This window comes from Abramis brama, assembly GCF_963993115.1.
Source record: "Abramis brama genome assembly, chromosome: 25".
Lineage (NCBI taxonomy): Eukaryota > Metazoa > Chordata > Actinopteri > Cypriniformes > Leuciscidae > Abramis > Abramis brama.
Genome location: NC_139987.1, coordinates 1,412,089 through 1,431,619, shown reverse-complemented (window position 1 = coordinate 1,431,619; position 19,531 = coordinate 1,412,089). Strand labels below are relative to the sequence as shown.

At 40.3% G+C, this 19,531-nt stretch overlaps 1 protein-coding gene across 9 annotated transcripts in view; it reads right to left on the bottom strand.

The window, feature by feature from the left end:
- The window catches only part of nrg1 (neuregulin 1), an 84,300-nt gene that overhangs the window by 38,176 nt on the left and 26,593 nt on the right, over positions 1–19,531 (bottom strand). For 4 of the 9 annotated variants that reach the window (XM_084103596.1, XM_084103594.1, XM_084103595.1 and 1 more), the window contains exons 2-3: positions 13,061–13,235; positions 12,620–12,741 (exon numbers count right to left, since the gene is read on the bottom strand). The exons of 1 other annotated variant lie outside the window; for it this stretch is intronic. In XM_084103596.1, the coding sequence (XP_083959722.1) occupies positions 12,620–12,741; positions 13,061–13,235 (297 nt within the window). Of the gene's footprint in view, positions 1–1,932; positions 3,126–12,619; positions 12,742–13,060; positions 13,236–18,134; positions 18,836–19,531 lie in introns of those variants that run through there. 4 more of the 9 variants (XM_084103602.1, XM_084103601.1, XM_084103599.1 and 1 more) reach the window with 3 other exon arrangements.

The window sequence follows — 19,531 nt, the reverse complement described above, 5'->3', positions numbered from 1 at the left end:
TGGCCCACAGACAGCATGTGTACCAGTATTCAGAACCATTACAGTAATCATACACAGTCCTCTAAAACAACATGCAAACAACGGCAGCTTGGCACATACAATTGACAAAATTCACTATTTTCCACTTACAAGCTCACATCCTACTGAGAGATCAGTGTTCATTGTTTCCCATTAAACAGCAAAAAGCCCTCTGTATTTGGGAATATTGTGCAGTAAAGCAATTTCTATTTAACAAACTATTGAAAAAACTTTCAATGAGCTTCTTTTCATAGAATCATGGGCTTTTGAGTGCTAATGCACAGTACGTGTAATGGATCAGTACAATGAAGTACTGATGCAATACATGATGATGTAAATTGCATGGTTAGAACATACAAGCATCGCATATATGCACCCATGATGCATTTGCCTCTCATTATATTTCTGTCCTGATCTTTCATTTCACAAAATGCGTGATGTATTTCATCAGGCTCAGAATCACTTTAACTAAAGCTTCCTTGTTAGTCAGCTGATCTGCTGTCTGTTATTGATTTAGACTGAAATGTCCACAAATACGATTGCATTTCCATTTCAGACCCAGACGATTGATCCCAGTGCTTGCAGTAGGAGGGTCTTTGAGCTTCCCAGCAGCACTTGATCCCAGCAAACTGTGCATCCGCAGCCTAATGAAGCACAACGCTGGGGTGAAGCGAGGTTATGAAGATCCACCACATCTGAAATACTCTGAGGTCTCAGCAAAAAAATGGACCGTAAAGTCCGGTCACAATTATTATAATTTAACACAAATTAAAAATGTTAAGTTAAGCTGTTAGCAATAGACATACAATCCCTTCAGTAAGTTGTACTGTTGTGTACATTGATTATACTGTAGTACGGTAGTACATTTCCAGCCAAAAAATGTCCTGCACAACTCTGTTTTCATTCTCATATCAAATACTGTGTCCACCCTGACACCACATTCTCCATTACAAATATTTCTCCATTACATGTAAGGCTAGAAGTGTGATTTAAGATCTCCCAAAGACATCCGGCAGCTCTTAATTCTGTAATAGCTCAGTATTTCACATAAGCAGCTGTCTGAACCTCGGACAGATGAGGTGAGATAATGCAATCTTTTAAATGGATTAAAGTAGAAATCTCAGTCCCAGAGAACTGAAGGGCTTGGCTCTATATTTGCATAATGACCTGCAGACACATTCTCAGCATTGCTATCAGGCTGGCTTCAGGAAACTTCTCTCAGGATGACAGTGCATCGCTGCACACTGCTAAAAGTGGCAGAGCTGATCAAAAAATAAATAAAAAAAACTGGGGAGAAAAAAGGAAAGGGAAGGAGATCCGAGAGTGGAAGCCTGGCAGTCCTCCAGCCATTATAATTCTTCAAGCTCTCAAAGTCACGGTGGAGAGCAGATAGTATTACTGGCGATCATCTTTCTGTGGAAGGGTATCGGTTAGTCTGTGTGGAGACTCTGACCTTGAGATGGAGCAGAGCCAATAGGAAGTGTCCTCCTCACTGCAGCAACACTGCATTATCACACACTCGTGTGCCGACGCCACTCATGCGCTCTGGTCATAGTGTTCGGATTTTACACAGTAATTGACAGACAGCTTCAAAGGGGCGTCTGCGTCACTATCAGCGCCCATCTCGGGTTAGTTATGCTTTCAGGGCTTAGTCACAGGAGTGTGCAGCACGGCCGACGAGATACAACACGTCTGCTTACTATACTACATCCTACACATCCGACTCTTACCTCACGGGAAAACAAGTTGTTTAACAATTTATGTTCTTTGATCCTGTATGAACGGACTGTCAGGGGTACACACATAACCTTTTTCATTATTCAAGGCAGATACTGCATTTTGAGACATAACTTGACCTAAACTTAAACTTTTAACATTTTCATGCCCCCCATAGTGAACACAGAGTGTACTTACATGTCTTTGGAACAATTTTGTTAGATTCCAGAGTTGTATACTGGTTTGCATTGGTGGCATTCTGGACAGGTTTGGAGGTGCTCTTGGGTTTGGGTGGAGACACAGAGTTGATGTGAACAGTCACTGCTGCAGTGGGGGTTAAAACAGCCGCTTTAGATGTGGAGACCTCGACGGGGCCGGCCATGGACCCCCCCTCCACAAACACCTTGGGCTGTCCCGGGACAGACGGGCTGGCCGTGGAAGCGGAGACTGATACCGGATTCTGAGTAAAGTCCGAGTTTATTACGGGATCATGTCCTATGCGTTTGAGATCAAGGTGGGTGGGTGGCTCGTATTCAAAGATCTTGTCCACGAAGACCCACTTGAGGCCGGCGGTGCAGAGAGCCAGGCTCAGCAAGCAGGCCAGGATAGGCAAGATGCAGATCTTCTCCGAGCGCACGCAGCTACTCACGCGCTCCAGATCCAGGCACACACAGCAAGGCAAAGGCACGCATCCCGAAGAACCTTGCTCGCCGTCTCCCGGCACGTCCTCCTCCGCCTCCTCGGGCGTCTCTTTCGTGGAGACCTCGGATAGCGCTTCTGAAGGAGCCTCTTGAGACGCGAGCCCGGCCGAGATGTCCTCCGACTGCATCTCTCCCCCGGTTCTGTGTGTCAGGATCAGACGAGCAGCAGAGCTCGCTCTAGTGGCTCATGAAGTGATCTCTCCATTATCAGGAGAGGGGGAAGGGACTCGGACACGATGCTCAACTGACTGACTAACCTCGTTACTTAAGAGGAAGAGGAAGACTTCTAATTTCTGTCGCCCAGGTCGCGCTCACGGTCTCCACAGGAGCAGGAGGAAAAACACCGGCAGCGAGGCTATAAATAAGGCATGTGTTCGGGAAGCAGTGTGTGTGAGCACCCCGGGGAGGATCCGCCTCGGAGCGAGTCGAGAGGTCCGGAGAGAGTTAAGTGCTCACCTGGGGGCAGGGCTGAGGATCACGCTGTCCGAAACGCCCGAATCATCCGCAGGCTGCAGGTGTGTGTCCCATCAAAGCACCGGCTCCTTGGAGCAAGAGCCGGTCGTTACAGGCTTGCACGCAGTGGCACACGGAAGGAAGAGGAGATCGGAGTGAAGATTACACACACCCCTTCCTACACCCCTCCTCTTTCTCCCTCTCTGTATCCATCACACCAACACACACGCTCTGTCTGGTGGCTCTCTCCTCTCACACTACGAACACAAAGCAGAGAGTCGGGCAAGTCTGCACTTGATCCAATTAGGAAGAACGGCAGCGAATGAGACAGTGTCTCTCTCTCTCTCTCTCTCTCTCTCTCTGTCATTGATTCTGCTGTGGGTGAGGATAGAGTTGTATCACACACACACACTGATGCGACGCTTTCTCAGGGGAATATGCTGCTATTCTTTCTATTAGTGGTCGAGTGATATGTTTTTTTTAATGGCTAATAACCAATACTGTATCTATAAAGCAGGGTGGGCGATGGTAGAGACACTTACAATATATATATATATATATATATATATGCATGAGTAGGTAGTTAGACTTTTTTTTTAAGATTTCAGGTTACAATTGATATGAATATATGAGATAAAATGTGTATTTAAGTGCTGCACACCATTTTTGCTTTGTTTATGTAACAATGACACTGTAAAATAAAGTGTTACCGAATTTTTTTTAAACAACAAATATTCATAGCTTTCATTAAATCAATATGAGCCTGCATGCATAATAATTATAAAAGAATTCAAAAACTGTTTTTTAAAATAGTTTTAGATAAAGCATTTTATACCACACAACATTTCATCAACTTTCTAAATGATAATAATATTTCATATTACAAATTTGAGGAGATCTGAAGTCTAATGCTTAAACTTTTGGTAGACGTTGTAACTGACTTTAAGATTTTAAGTATTATCTTTACTTAAAAAACACTGCAGATAATAACAGCGCTGATAATAAATGAGAAGAAAACATGAATGGATGTTAAAATCGAATAAATTTTATATGGATGATAAATTGATTTGTTTGAGTAATGTGTGTATATATTCAGTTTGCCCTTTACTGTGGTATAATCACATTTGCCTCCACATGCTGCAGGAACGCTGACTCAGGGGCCGAGGGATCGCGGGCGGGCCAGAACCCCCATCCAGGACCAATAAATACTGAATGAGGAACAGACTCCAGAGGGAATACTGTGCAGCCACACCGGAAATCAGTGTGCTTTCATTTAATGAGGCGTTTTCTTTACACGTCTGCTGTGCTAACACACAATGTAAGAACAAGGGCTTTACTAATGAACTGTTTTTGTCACTATTATGTAGTTCAAGTCGTTCAGTACTATCTTTCATTGCCATTAGATTCATTTGCTTCCGTGATCTCAAATTGAAGCCAATTTCACAGTTAACAGTGTGATTTATCTTGAAGGCCATTATATAATATGGGAGCGTAAAGTGATTATATAACAAAAGGCTGAATGATGCTCAATATGAAACATGCTAAATAATACAAAGATAAAACAGGCTAATAAATTAAGGCACATTGAAACTAAACTTCTAAGCCTCAGTTTTGTTTCAGTTAAGCTTAAAATGCTTCTTTTTTTTTTTTATTCTTATGAATGAATTTTAATTTAATTTAAAATTTTCATGACAATAAGACACATTGTCCCCCCACAAATTCTCATCCAGATTTTTTCCCATTACTTTTGATAATTATCATCATCAAATTTTCATCACTATAATACAAACATTTTCTTATTAAAATCAGCTTAAATTAAACGTACAATAAACAAAGCTATTCGTTTTTTTGCTTTACAGTGTTCAGAATTTAAGGAGGTAAAATGTGCAACATCATCACAAAAATGTCACAAAAAAAACTGTCCTTTTCTTTGTGCAAAACATATTTTTTGTTTTAATTTTGGGGTAAAATATGACTTGACAGGTTTCATTTTCATTCACCTGTCTGAAACACGAGGGTCTCCAAATCTTGACCCAGACAGGGGCCATCTGTGTGACAGATTAGTCAGATTCAGATTCAGACTCACAGACGCTGTCTGTGTACGTTTCTGAATGATGTTTAAATGATGACGTTCAAACTCACTCTTTTACGCACACAAATATACACATTGCTTTCCACTAGCATTAACTAAGCCGTCCCACACTGACGTGGACGGATGACTTGTTACCATTATCAGATGAGCTGGGATTAGTGACCACACAACACGTGGCATCGAGCAAGAGCCCCTGCAGGGGTAAATGAAGCAGATACTGAGGGCTTTAAGTCCCCTCAGGCCTGTTAAGATGGCCCACGTCTCATTGCCATTAGGCTGGGAATCAAATGTACACGAGGTGTGTGTATGCGGCGGGGTCATAAGGTCAGGTCAACAGTCGTGACCCCTCAACTCTCACAGCAGAGAGGAAGTGAAGCATTATATGGACAGATGCTAATGTCCTACTCAGGAACAACTGAAGAGAAAGTCATACACATTCCTTATTAAAAGAATGTTTAACATGTTTCCAAACACAGTTTAGAGACAGCTGTGACGTGAAACCGCTACTGTAACACCAGATCTGCTTGGTGAAGGAGGACACCAGTGAGTCAGAAAGCTACTTCTTAAAATAAGCTACCCCATAGGACTAGGATTGTCATTTTTAATTACTGAATATGTTCATATTAAATATATAAAGAAGAAATCTACATACTGAAGGGAAATAGCATACGGCTATATCATTTTCATTAGGACAATGACAACACACGTGTAGGAAATTAGAGAATGATGGAAAATTTACAGTCCGTTCTGTCAAAATGACATTTAAAGATTATATGTAGCATAACCTCATATAATAGATATACTGAAGGTCATTGGCTTAATAATGTGGGATAGGTGCCGAAAAGGGTCCCAAGCGTGCCAAAATGAGCAAGTCATCAAAGCCAAAGTCAAGACAAAATTGTGTTTGTTTTCTAGTGGCTAAAGATCTGTTTGTTAGGGTGCACTAAAACTAACTGCATTAAGTGTTAGTATTATATCAAAGTATAATAAACACTAAATATTATATTACTCACATAGTTAAGATCAATGCATTAAGAGTTACTTTGATAAACAGTACAATAAAAACTATGAACGCAGAAAAATGCAAACATCTGCCCTTCTTGACTGAGTATTCAAATGTGAAATGAGGTAAACTCTGAATCCTTCTTAGAGGAAGTTGAATGAATTATTTAGGGCTGAAATGTGGAATCAGAGATGTGACCTGGAAGAGTCTGTGATCGGTAAGGTGAAGCATGGGTTTGGCAGGTGAAGGGTTACTGCTGCATTAGGAGATGAGACGCTTCTCATGCCAAACACGTCAAGGCAAGAGTTTTATTAACAAACACGGAACAAGGTCTCGGGCACCAATTCAATAACGGTGCCTTTCTCTGCTGACGCACCAACACTGAGGAGCTTTTACAGAAATAGAGAGGCCTTTTCTCCTGTGCTGTCATGAGCAGAGAGACTGGAGTCAGACACACACACACACAGCGTCACGTCTGACTGTGTGTTCATGCCCTCACCTCCAAAAGCCCGCCCGACTGGAGCCGCTGCGCAGGACCATCCATCTCACACACACTTAAACACACACACACACTCTCTTTCTCTCTACTGAATGACTTCCCAAGAGATGGCCATAATAAAACAAATAATTTCATTTCACAAAACTCTATATCGGCTAATGAATCGGAAGTACCCACACATTCACAGAAAAAAACTCACTTCTGCGTCGCAACATAAGGTGACTATGACCAACAGTATCGGCTTGTTCATCAAACTACAAATAAAAATCAAATTCATTTCATTCATGTTTATTTTCATGTTATTATTTCAAGGCCAAAATAGATAAACAATGAAAGAAACGGCAGCGATCTCTCTTGAAGCCCTTTACGGAAGCATTAGTCAGTTTATCATGGTAATGTTGCTTCTATAAAGCCAAACTCTGGAGATCTTGCTGCAGTGCGCAGCACTCAGCGTGCTGTAATTATTCATGCGTTCTGGAGGTGCAGTGTGTTCCCTCCTCAGAGCTGTTCCCAAACGGCTTTCAGTGGGAAGAGTGTGGCGTGACAGAGACCACTAAAGACAAAGAGCTTGTCTGCACTGGTCCACTGCAGTAACTCCTCCGCACCTACAGTACTGCAACCCTGACTCACTTCACGTCAAGCATCACTATAGAGGGAATCGTGTGCATTGACGTGACTTTCCTGCGGGATCACGCCCCATTTGCCGGACCGAGTGGCAGAAGAGCTGCTGCGTGACTGGATTTAATAGTGGAAACTGAGAAAACGCCAGTAAAACTAATTATTATCAGTTTAAACTAAAGGCTGGACTCGATATAGTGTTCCTTACAACTTACCAAAGATCCAGTGATCCGTGGATATTGACACGCAGCCAGGAATCGTGTTTTCTGATATTTATATGAGCCTGATTTTGATGCCGGGGAAATACATAAAGCAAATTTGCCTGTGAACGCTTTATATAAATACAATATAGGTCTAAATCCGAGTGATCACTTAGTGTTATATATATCAGTTCATGTTTTCATATCATTATACTGTAATTAATTTGTTGCCTAGATGCTGCATTAGTGTCCTGCACTCAGGAGAACAGCAGTATATTTGCCAAAGCTGAGAGGACGCTAACATTGGTAGTATCTCAAAGACAAAAACAGGCGTAAATCTGACCCAAATGTTTACTGTCACGATTGTTGCCATCTATTTGCATTATTTTATATCCAGCTGGTCACTTTTATGCATTTATTAGCCAAAGAAGTAGCATATTTAAAGCTAGTTCTGTCATGGCAACTCTCGGAGAGGTTGGCATGGTAATGGATATGGCGATGTTAGTGTATTTGGTGGAATAGATCTGCTACACTGCTGCTGTTGATGCTGCTGAGCACTGAGAATTGCTACTGCAAAAACATTACTGCCAATATATTCACAGACATGCTGCTGCTGCTGCACATGTAACATACATGAAATAACCCCCCGTAGCAGATCTATACAGGTGGAGCTGGGGAAGGAGGAGGGAGACAGTATTTCCAGTATTTGCATGTTGAGCCGCAGCTCTTTGGCCACTGATGCAACAGTTTTTAAAATGGATACTGAATTAAAACAAACATAATGCTCCACGTAAAATAGTGCTGAATTGTATTATTTAAAAAACAATTAAAGGGGTGGTTGATTGTGATTTCACTTTTCTGACTTTAGTTAGTGTGTAATGTTGCTGTTTGAGCATAAACAACATCTGCAAAGTTACAACGCTCAAAGTTCAAAGCAAAGAGAGATATTTGCTTTTAAAGAAATTGCTTTTTAAGGACTACAACAAACGGCTGGTAGAGACTACACCACATTCCTCCCGGGTTAGTGACATCACCAACCCTAGAATTTACATAAGCCCCGCCCCCTAAACACGATTTATAGATTATCAAGACAGAATATGCTAATCAATGACAAGAAGATAATTACACATAAGCTACATAAAATCATCAACTAACCATTCAGAAATGTCCTGTTGCTTCTACATGTTGTCACTTCTTGAGTCTATCCATCTTTGTCTGAATCCAGTTTGAACATAAAAGGCTAAAAGTTTTTGAAATTTTCAGTGGATGTGTGTGTGAGGTAAAAGGACACGAGCTCTTGAAGCTCCGCCCCCTGTGCCGGGAGAAGCAGCTCATTTGCATTTAAAGGAACACCCTTTTTGCTCACCCTCAAAAAGGGATAGTTTTAACATGCTATATAAAATATCTGTGGGGTATTTTGAGCTAAAACTTCACATACACACTCTGGGGACATCAAAGACTTATTTTATATCTTGTGAAAAGGGCATTATACCACCGCTTTAACTACTATAGTTATAGTTTATATTTACCGATAACTACTAGTTATCGTTATCAGTAAAATCCACTATTGGTCGACCTCTACCCTAGCAACTGCAACTGCCTTGGCAACCACCCAGCACAACACTGGTGAACCACCAAGATGTTCTTCACTCAGATCTGGTTTGGCCTTCAACATTTACTGTATTTCTCTAATCTCTTGTTATCCCCTCATATTTTGTCTATCACTAAACGGCAGTCCTCCACAGACCTGTCTAGACACTGTAATTGAAACCTGACCTGTTCAGATGACCACTTACAAAAACATTCAGACAGAAAATGTAATGAATGATACTGGATCCAAATACCACACAAATGACATCTTTCGAGTCTTATCCTGCAGTACAGCTGGACTTTACTGATCCAGACCACACGACAGCAGAAACATCTACGCATGAGCTCATATGGAGCTCTGCTGAGACAAAACACACATGCAAACGGCCCTAAAATGTCACTCATAATTGTTTTACATGGGGCCATGATGTCATTTCAGCATTTTTCGGTGCTAGTGTGTGATTTTATTGCGGTCCAAAAACGGAAATGTCAGTGTTTTCCTCCCACCTCCCATTAGAAAGTTCCCGGACAAATGACCAACTGTTTTTTTACATCCACCAGCATTGTGTGGAAATGTAATTCCCATCTGAACTTTCTTTTGAGTTTATGTGGAGGTCTTGACCGCTGCTGGAGGCACAAAGGATGCTTGCTTCAGAGAAACTAAGGCCCTGTTCACACCTGGTATTAAGATGCGTTTTGGTCGATCGGATCTCAAGTGGACGATGTTAAATGCAGGTGTAATCGGGGTCTAAAGCGCTTTGAGCTTGTCCACTCTTGACCACTTCCAGAGGTAGTTGAAAACACATTTGACCGGATTGCTTTCATACTGTAAACGCTCATGTGTTCGAATGTGTTCAAACATCCACTAAAGACCGTCTTCTCTCCGTCTACTGACCTAACGCGTGAACATTATGGGAAACGCTCTAGCCAGACGGGACTTAAACTTTGACTGCTGGAGACCCAAGTTTGGTTTGAAGACGAAAAACAAACCAAGCACAATGTTCTCTCACCATTCCTGATTTCTAACACACACTCACTGTGTTCGGCTGGTCTTCGGCTGTCAGAGCAGAAACTAAAGCTGATGATCTCCATGTGTTTTTCTGTTGTCTCCGGTTGCGTTCATATTTAAATTGCGCAAGCTTATTTGTCCATTATATCTAAAGATCTGAAAAAAAAAACCCATACATTTACTCGCCCATAGGCCCTCCCGTCGAAGAAATCAGGACAGAAGAGGTCTAAAGTGGACAAAAGAGACGGATCAAAACACCAGGTGTAAACGGGAATGTGTCTCCCTCGTCCACTCGTGATCTGATCGACCAAAACGCATCTTCATACCAGGTGTGAACAGGCCTGAAGAGTTAAAACGAACTATGGCTATGTATGTACACATGAAATGTTTTGAGAATGACGAGTGAACAGAGATATATTTGTGGAGAGATTATTAAAGACAGCTCCATTTTAAAACGTGGTTGTGACTCTGGTAAATAGCCAAATCTGGTGTATAGAATGAGACTAAACCCTTACTGTAAAAGATGAGTGGCATTCATATTTAGCTTTGTATATCTTAGCAAAAAGAAACAAAAGCACACAATTCTATTCACAATTCTAAGAAAGTCTATTCTTCAGTTTGTCATTATCCATCATCAGCTCTGTGGATGGAACTTTAGTTTTGATAAAAAGGTGGTCCTTGAAAAGCATGCTGAAAGACATGTGATCAACTGGAATATAATACCAGACGTGAAATCAGTGCAATGGAGAGACGCAGTTTCCTTGAAATGGGTCAAATGAGAAGCTTTGATGAATTTGGTGGAAGTCCACAAGGAAGAGTCTAATGGTGGCCGGCAGTCTCACGTTACCAGAGGGGACCGCTATCATGGAGAACCTGAGGGGAAACTACTCCGACTAAATCCCACAAATCAATAAAGTGTAAATGCAGATCCATACGTTCAGAGATTCTGCCTTGGATTTAGGGTTTTGTTCAGTTCCGGGTATGACTGTAAGCTCTGTCTCTAACTCACAGAGACAGTTATCCTCTCTACAAAGCCTTAAAGTACGGTTAAATGAGGTCCTTAAAAGTCTGGCCCCCTCAGCTGAAATCTCGTTCATGTTTGTGGATGGATATTCGAAACGGGGCTGCATGGGTTTGCATTTTATTGTGCATTTCGCAGAGAAGCAGCGCAATGAGCACAGCATGTTAAACTACGTCAAATTAGTTTAACATCCTAAAATCATGCGCTACAATGAACGATCCTTCATGAGAGAATTCTGCCACAGCAATGATCTGAGCTCTGTCAGATAACCTGATTCTTTACCAGGTTTTTAAGGCATCAATATCAGGATGTTTACAGTAATTTACATTAACAGACTGGCCGGTCGTTGCTGTTCTAATGCCTGAGGGAACACACAGTAGACCTCGTACTTTTCTCTTTTGGCAATCATTCAAATGCACTGCTCACTAATTGAAAAAAGGCATTAAGAAGCCAGATGACAGAGCAGAAAACTGATCATTTTTGCAATGTTGCGACTGAGCTAGAGAAACCCCATTTAGCTTTCAGAAGATATTCATGACCTGCTGTTTTTGATCCCGTAAATGATCAATATCACAATTGGGGCTGTATTACATTTGTGGATGTAAATAAGAACGAGTTAAGTAGATTTTATATTTTTCTGTGGTGTTTCAACATGCAAAATTCCCCACAATGCTACAGTGTTTTTGGCTGTTGAAGTGCAATGCTATATGTTTACTACATACTTCTGCTATGTAAGAACTGTCGAGTGCATGAAGTGTCCAACATTCCTGATAAGTAAGAGCATCATCCGGGTGCCTGAAGTGCACTTTGACCTGAAGGACACACTGATGTTCTGGTCTTCAGATATGGCTCGGGAATAGGAAGACAGAACTTCTAAAGCACATAAAGTTTCTTGGAATCAAAATAATTAAGTCTTAAACAAGTTTAACCTACAGAAACTGACCTTCTTGTGTTGCACAGAGGAGATGAGATGCTCTAGATGATTATGATATCAATGTGAGCTTTTAAATGAATGAAGAATTAAAGTTAGAGTGAAAACATCAATAAGAAACGCAAGGATATATTTAAAATGACAACAAAAAAACTATAATCCTCCCTAATTTATATACAGTACCTGAGTCAAAGACATAGGCCTACGGATACAAAAAAGACATGCAATGCCACACAAGGACTCAAAATCTTTTTGAGATTTGTTCATTTACAAGAACAGTCCAAACGAATGACTCAGGCTTTCCAAAGCTACATGAGGTCTGAGGACGAGCCGATTCCCCTCGACTGAATCAGACTTGACAACCTTACATATGAGAGACAAATGAGCCATTTAGGATGAAGAGAATCACGAGAACGAGGTTACACAAGAAGGAGGACCGTTTAAGACGACGCGTACCAGTGCTACATATAAGAGAGAGCCGACAGCAGACATTAAAGACAGCATTTGTTGAGCTACACCACTAATCGCTCCTCGCACTGCATTCATAGAAATTGTGGTTGTGCGGAAAATGCAATGATGTTATATGTATTTGTAAAAATTTACTTTACAAACTATATATACAGAACACAGACGTGGTGATTTTACAGTTTCCATTAGTATCTTCAGTCTTCACTCTGGGTGGGTCGGGGTCACCCTGGCCCTTCTGTGGCCTCGCCACCGATTTACACATCATTGATTTGAATGCTAGAGAAAAGGGTGCATTCTTACTTTTGCTGATGGTTAGGCTCGCTGTAGTATTTGTTTTTCCAAGGTTGTTGACTGCCTCACAGGTGTATAAACCAGCATCTCCCTCTGTGGACTTCCTGATCAATAGCTCGGATATTTTCCCCCTGTGGAAAGTTACATAATGCTGGTTGTTTATACTGCAATTCAAGATAAACATTAGCAACGTATGCATCATCATGAGTAATATCTGAGTATTTCTTCTCAAAACTGCAAAACTGTCCTCAAGGTTACGAATTTAATGAGGAGGGAGAACCTCAGCACAGGCCTGTTTGGTTTTACTGGGTTAAACTTTGACAAACACCTGTCCACATACTGTACGCCACACGGCAGATCTCCGTTACGCTAAATGCAAAAATAACATTTCTGACTTAATATTCTCTGAAGCCAAATCTTCATTCAGCTTGAGCAAAACAAGGAACTTACTTTTTCCTTTCCCTAATCTTTATGCTTTTGGGTTTGTTTTTGCCAGTGAGTTCTTGCCCATTCTTGTACCACTTGAGGCTGGGCACTGGGTTTCCTGCCACGATCTGACACTTAAATACGGTCTTTTTCCCATCCTGCACGGTCACGCTCCGCAGGTCCTTTAACTTGGGTTCGGCTGAAACAAAGACACAAAACAGAAGACAGAAATTACCCACAGTGATAAAACTTCAAATATTATATACTTATTAATAATAAAATACATTAATATTTCCGTATGCCACCTATTCTACTGTAATTATATTTTTAATGTAGGGGGGTTTGATAGGAAACTGTTCTTGATTGTCATGAAAATAATGTCAAACAATCTTAAAGTTAATAGGCTTAATTTTTTGAGCAAAATGTGATCAAAACATTCCCCATTGCTGTCCTCTCAGCAGTGCCGCCAGATTGGGCGGTTTTGAATTTGATTGTGCCGGTCAAAATTAGTTTGGGCAGGTGGACAAAATTTGGGCTGGTTTGAGATCAGTTTTGCGTTTTTCAAACATTTGAATTTTATAATTGGTTAACAAACAAAACCCAAGTGCGCATGTACTCCATCCAATCAGCCATCATGATGCCTTCCTCAGAAGGAAGAGTGGGACTCTGCTAAAACCCTCCACCTCACCCAATGTTACACCCCTGGCTTCTCAAGCATGATGGCCCCAAACACAAAAACTTGCTTAAATTAGGATTTTATTTTTATTCATAACCAATATATATAGTAATATTGTGGAATATCTGACACAATATAATGAATTCAGATTTAAACTAAAGTTTGAACTGTGTTCTCAAAAAGTATTTTTCATAAATGTCAGGCCAGGGCATGTTTTATACAGTACATTTATACAATTAATTGCAATATTTATAATCAACAAATTGTAAAAATAGTGACTGGTTTGGTTTCTACATATGTAACTTTATCATTTTGTTTAAATTCTGCTGAAAAACCTCTAATATGCTGTTTAATCGCGAGTTCCTATGTGACAGTGTGACAACACACAATAACTTAGATCAGTAAAATATAGTGTGATGTCATGTAAAACAAATAAGTGAAAGCTCGCCCTGGGCATGACCCAGAATAAAAGTATGCGTGTGTCACGACATCTTTCTTAAAGAATGAGAGGGAAAACAACATGCCTTATAGTTTAGACAACAGGACAAAGGTGAAAATGATTCACAACTAAACTAAATAACGTTTTGTATGTTTACTTTAAATGGTAGGGTTAGTCACTATATTTGGGAACCCTTAAGATTAGGGAACACATATTCACTAACTAGGAGTTTCCCTCAATAAACTCCTAATTACTGCTTTTTGACAGTAAGTAAGGTAGTTGTTGTAGTGGTTATGTTTAAGTATGGGGAATGGTTAAGGGATGTAGAATATGGTCACGCAGAATAAGGCATTAATATGTGCTTTATAAGTACTAATAAACAGACAATATGCATGCTAATAAGCAACTAGTTAATAGTGAATAGTGTTCCCTAATCTAGAGTGTTACCCTATAATTAAAGTTATATAAACAAAACAAGCATCTATGGTAGGACCGCATTTACACAGCTACATAAACCCGTGAGAGTGAGTTTGGGGGAAAGACTGATGAAGGCCCGATACTCAAGATGAGTGAAGTTATTAGTCCGCACCAGCAGGTGGTGATACTGCAGTGAATACTCAAGTCTGAAGAGATGTACAGATAACTCAAGATGAACAGACCACTTTTAATGAACATGTTCATTTATTCAGAAAATCCTTTTGTGTTAAACTCTTGTTTGTCCCGACTGCAGCTTCCCTCCGACTTTGACATATTCCCAGCAAAAAACGCAAGGAGAGATTTTCACCCTTAAATGTTGCTGTGCTGATTATAGTGAGATTTGTTTAGGAATGGTTAAAATAACTCTCTGTATATTGATCTGAATATGCTATTTAATGCACATTCACATTATTTGTATGCTTGCATACGTGGCTAACACAGAGATTTTGATTTATTCTGTAAATGTGTTCTTCAGTTGTGGGCTGGTTAATCTAACAGAAGCACTGATTTCTGCTGAACCTGAAGGTGTTTGTTTGCCACTCAATCCTCAGAAACATTAAACTCCATCAGTCCAAACTGTCCTATTCCCAGCTCAAAATGATAAAGCATGCAGCTTAAAAATCTTGTTGCCTTATCATTAAACACTTCCTGTTGACAAGGTGCTTTTAATAACAAGAATCTTTTGCATAGCACAGTGATGACAGCGAGAAATACAGAGAGACGAGCTTCATCTCAGGAGAAACCTCACTCATGGGCTTCCTTGCACTTGCTGCATTATATATGTGTAAAATACACTGCCAGGCCAAAAACAAAGTCTCTGTTTGGATTTAAATTGGAAAATTTTTAAGAGTCTATGACTGGATCATTATTGCAGCGATTATTATGTTTCTAGCACGTTATGTTATATGTTTGGCAACAGTTCTTCTAACACTAATAGATGCTTTTCATTTCTTAAACAACCATGTAGGAAACACATCATGGCCAGCAAGCAATTTTGCGTTTAAAAGACGTCTAATAGCCGTCTAAACACACCCCTGACGTCTAGGCTAAAACAAGGAAAGATTTGGGCTGTCAGTGAAAATGTAATAGACGTCTAAACCATAGACCACGAATAGACTAGTCATCAATTAGATAACAAAGAAATTAAATGAGTGAAGAAATTAATCCAAACACCTTGTAATCACCGTTTACTTCACTAACATGATGGAATATCGTACATCTCGCAAGTTACTTTGGCAAAAACGACATGTAACTCCAGTAAAATCAAGGTTATTTTGGCTAGAAGTGTGTTACTCATAGCTGGACTATATCGGGTCTATAGTTAACCTAGACGGTGAAATGACGGCTATTGCTTGATGGGCCATATATAAATGTTGTGATGTTATTTCCATCAAGAGTTGCATCAGTTTTCTGTCCAGATCTGGTATTGTCAGTGCAAGAGTCCAGCACTCTGTAAAGTCTCCTCCAGCACATCCCAAAGACTGTCAGTGAGTTTAAGATCTGGACTTCATTTGTGAAAATGATTCTTCTCACTCCTCTCAACCATTCCTTCACAATCTGAACCTGATGAATCTTGGCATTGTCATCCTGGAATATGGTTATGATGTGACTTCCTACATGGTTTAAGAAATGAAAAGCTACACACTCTCTCAATTAGTGTTAGAAGAGCTGTTGCCAAACATATAACATCTAGAAACATAATAATCACTGCAATAATGATCCAGTCATAGACTCTGAAGCATTTGCCTAATTTAAATCCAAACAGCGACCTTTTTATCTCTTCTTTTCTTTGGCGAGGCAGAGTATTTTAACCTGATAAAATCATGGACGGATGAATCCCGTTATTTGTGTTTCCTCGCGGTCTCAGAGTCCAGGCGCTGCCCGTCCAGCTGTTTCTGTGTGTCACGGACGCGTTCCCTTTGGGGAAACTCCTACACTGTCTTTCAGGCCGCAAAATTGAGTCGGATCAGGGTCCACATTCCAGTGGAGAAATCCATGATCTAATATGAGCTTCAGACGGACGGATCCGCCAGATCCTGCTTCTATCAGAGATCTTTTCCTATAGTAAGACTAAAACTATCGTCCCTAAAGAGGGAACCAAACTCCGTTAGAGAAACATCTTGACATTGCCTTCAACTGGAGGATTATTAAAGGTGTTTTGGTGAATGTATGAAGTCAGTTCTCCTCGGATTCACACAGGTGTCCAAGCCGAGGAACTACAGCTGTACCGAAATCACCATAGACTAACTCCAACCAAAGAGTGCCACAACACTCCTGTCTTCATTTTAAACACTAGATCTTTTTTTGACCATTTCAAATTATGTTTTCATTTCAAAGTATGCAAGTGCTATCTTTCTTTACAATAGATAAACGTTGCTTTGATATTTTATATCTCATGGAAAGATATACTCAGACATTTTTAAAGGTGAATCAAGAGTTCAAATACTTCAAACACAATAATTCCTCACATGTTTATACACATGAAACTCAGCGAACAGGACGCATTTCATCCGGCTGAGGTTCGTCTAAAGCTGGCACGAGCGTGTTTCAACATGAGCTCGAACTGAATCAGTGCAAGTGATCATTCAGCAAGAGATCATTCACAGAATCCACTCGCTCAGACGCTCTGCCATGCGTCACACTCCTCATCAAACACATGCAGAAATAACATTAAGAGTAGGCTGTGAACGGAGCATTCACTAACTTTTAACTCTTGTCACACGTAACGTTAATACTTAATAATCAGTAACCAAGAGTGTGTGTTCAGTGACATACAGTGGGGCTCAGACCACACTGAAAATCAGAGATTCAAATCTAATTTAAACTTAGAAATAAACAGTGAATTTAGCATTGTAGAGTTTGGCTGATCATCTGAATTAATGCTGGAGAACATGATCTTCAGGTTTAGTTGATGAAGCCTCAGAGCTGCTGTCAATACAGTGAAGGAGACACACCAAGTACTGAGACCTTCTCACATTACACTTTTCCAATTCAAATGTATCTCAATTTTGTATGCTAATAAACGTCATTTATAATGCTAATAAATGTCCCCTACTTCAAATTAACAACTTAAGTTTAGTTGCTGCCTTACATTTTTAGGTATAATCCAAATTGGGATTAAAAAATGTCCTAGTTGAATCTTTTATAACTTAAAAATGAAGTTCAAACTAAAGAGTTAAAGTACTGTAAAACATCTGCTGTAATGCCTTTTCTCCGGGTGTGTGTTGAAGCGTTGGACCGCCGGTGTGACAGGCGGGAAACTCTCTCCTTTAAGTCACCAGACCGGTGGGTCGTGTTAATGGTTACAAACATTTCTGCCCTTTCTCGCTTGACAGAGTCCCATGCGCTCAAACATCACAGTGGATCGCAACACCTGTAACCTGAGAGCGCAGCTCACAAGCTCAGAAACTACTGAAATCTGCTCAATAGTGGAGCTGTCAACCCATCCCACCACCCGAACCCTCGACACACACACACTCCCCACACCTCAGCACAGCAGAGCTTACCTTCTGGGGAGCTCGAGTCCTTATCCTTTTTCTTTCCACCTTTGCCTTCTTTCCTTGGCTGTTTCTCAGACATGCTGGCTCTGTGTTTTCTCGCTGCGTTCAGCTGTCAGTCAGTGTGAGTCGAGCGCGAGGTGTGAGTGTTTGAGTGTGTGAGCGTGGACTCCCTCAGACAACTCTAGGAACAGAAACTCTCCCCCCTCTGCAAGTGTGTTTTACTGAGGAGAGGCGGGATCAACTCGCAATGTGTCAGATTTCCACATGTCCCACGAATCAGTGCACTTCTTTATTAATAAATTAGCAACGGCCGCCGTGTTGGTGTATTAAAGCCACTCTGAAGACTTCTAATCTTTGAAGACATTGTGTGTAAACAGGACGGTTGTCACATTGGTTCTGGCATCATGTACTCATAAACTGTGATCGAACTAAGTACTGTGAAATGTGACATAATAATGAAATAATTTATCAATGGAAAAGTGTTATACGCACATAATACTTGCGTCTTCCTCTCTTTAGATGTGACGACACATGCCGACATAAGCATGGCACGCTTGACAAGACCAGACATGCTGGATTTCAGTTGATGTTGTCACGGTTTGATGTGGGTCTGTGGTCTTGATCGACATGACGTGTGGGACAAATGTCAGGATACACCAACCAGGAAGATCGTGCCAATACTCCTGCCATCCACACCGAAACTGGGCTTTGCACTGAAATATGTTGAACAACAGCAGATCTGACAGTTTGAACTTTATCTTTAAAACAAGACAAGTGACATGTTTTGCTCATGTTGGTATCATAAGCAAATCCTAAATATAAAACGTTTAAAATAAAAATATGCCTAATGATTGAATTACAGTCACTGACACACGAGTATTGAAGAACAATACATGAAATATGTTTATAAAAGTGGAAAAATGATGTGTTGGTTAACTGAGAACTGAGCACCTAAAATAGAAAACAAGCATCTGTTTTCATACAGGATTATCCCTCGTTTTCCTTAGGGATGCACCAGTACTAACATTCCGGCTGATCATTATTTTCATATTAAGGCTGGAAAATGGCAGATTTAAAAAGATCGATTATTTTATCAAATGAATAATAAAACTACAAGTTAGTTTATAAAACTAAAAAAAGTGAATTTAGCCACTACAGCATGTACAGTATGGAAATGGATATTCATTTGGAGATTTGCTAAAGATTACATTATTCAATTATTCGTTTTTAAAGATTGTCTTTAAGTGAGCGTTACAACAATGGTAATCTGCATGTACAAGCAGAGAAAATTAGTCTGTACAATTAAATATCCAATCTCAACCAATATATATATCAACTCCAATACACACTGTTACCGATAAATGTAAAAAATATGTAATAACAGCCTATAATGGATGTACTCT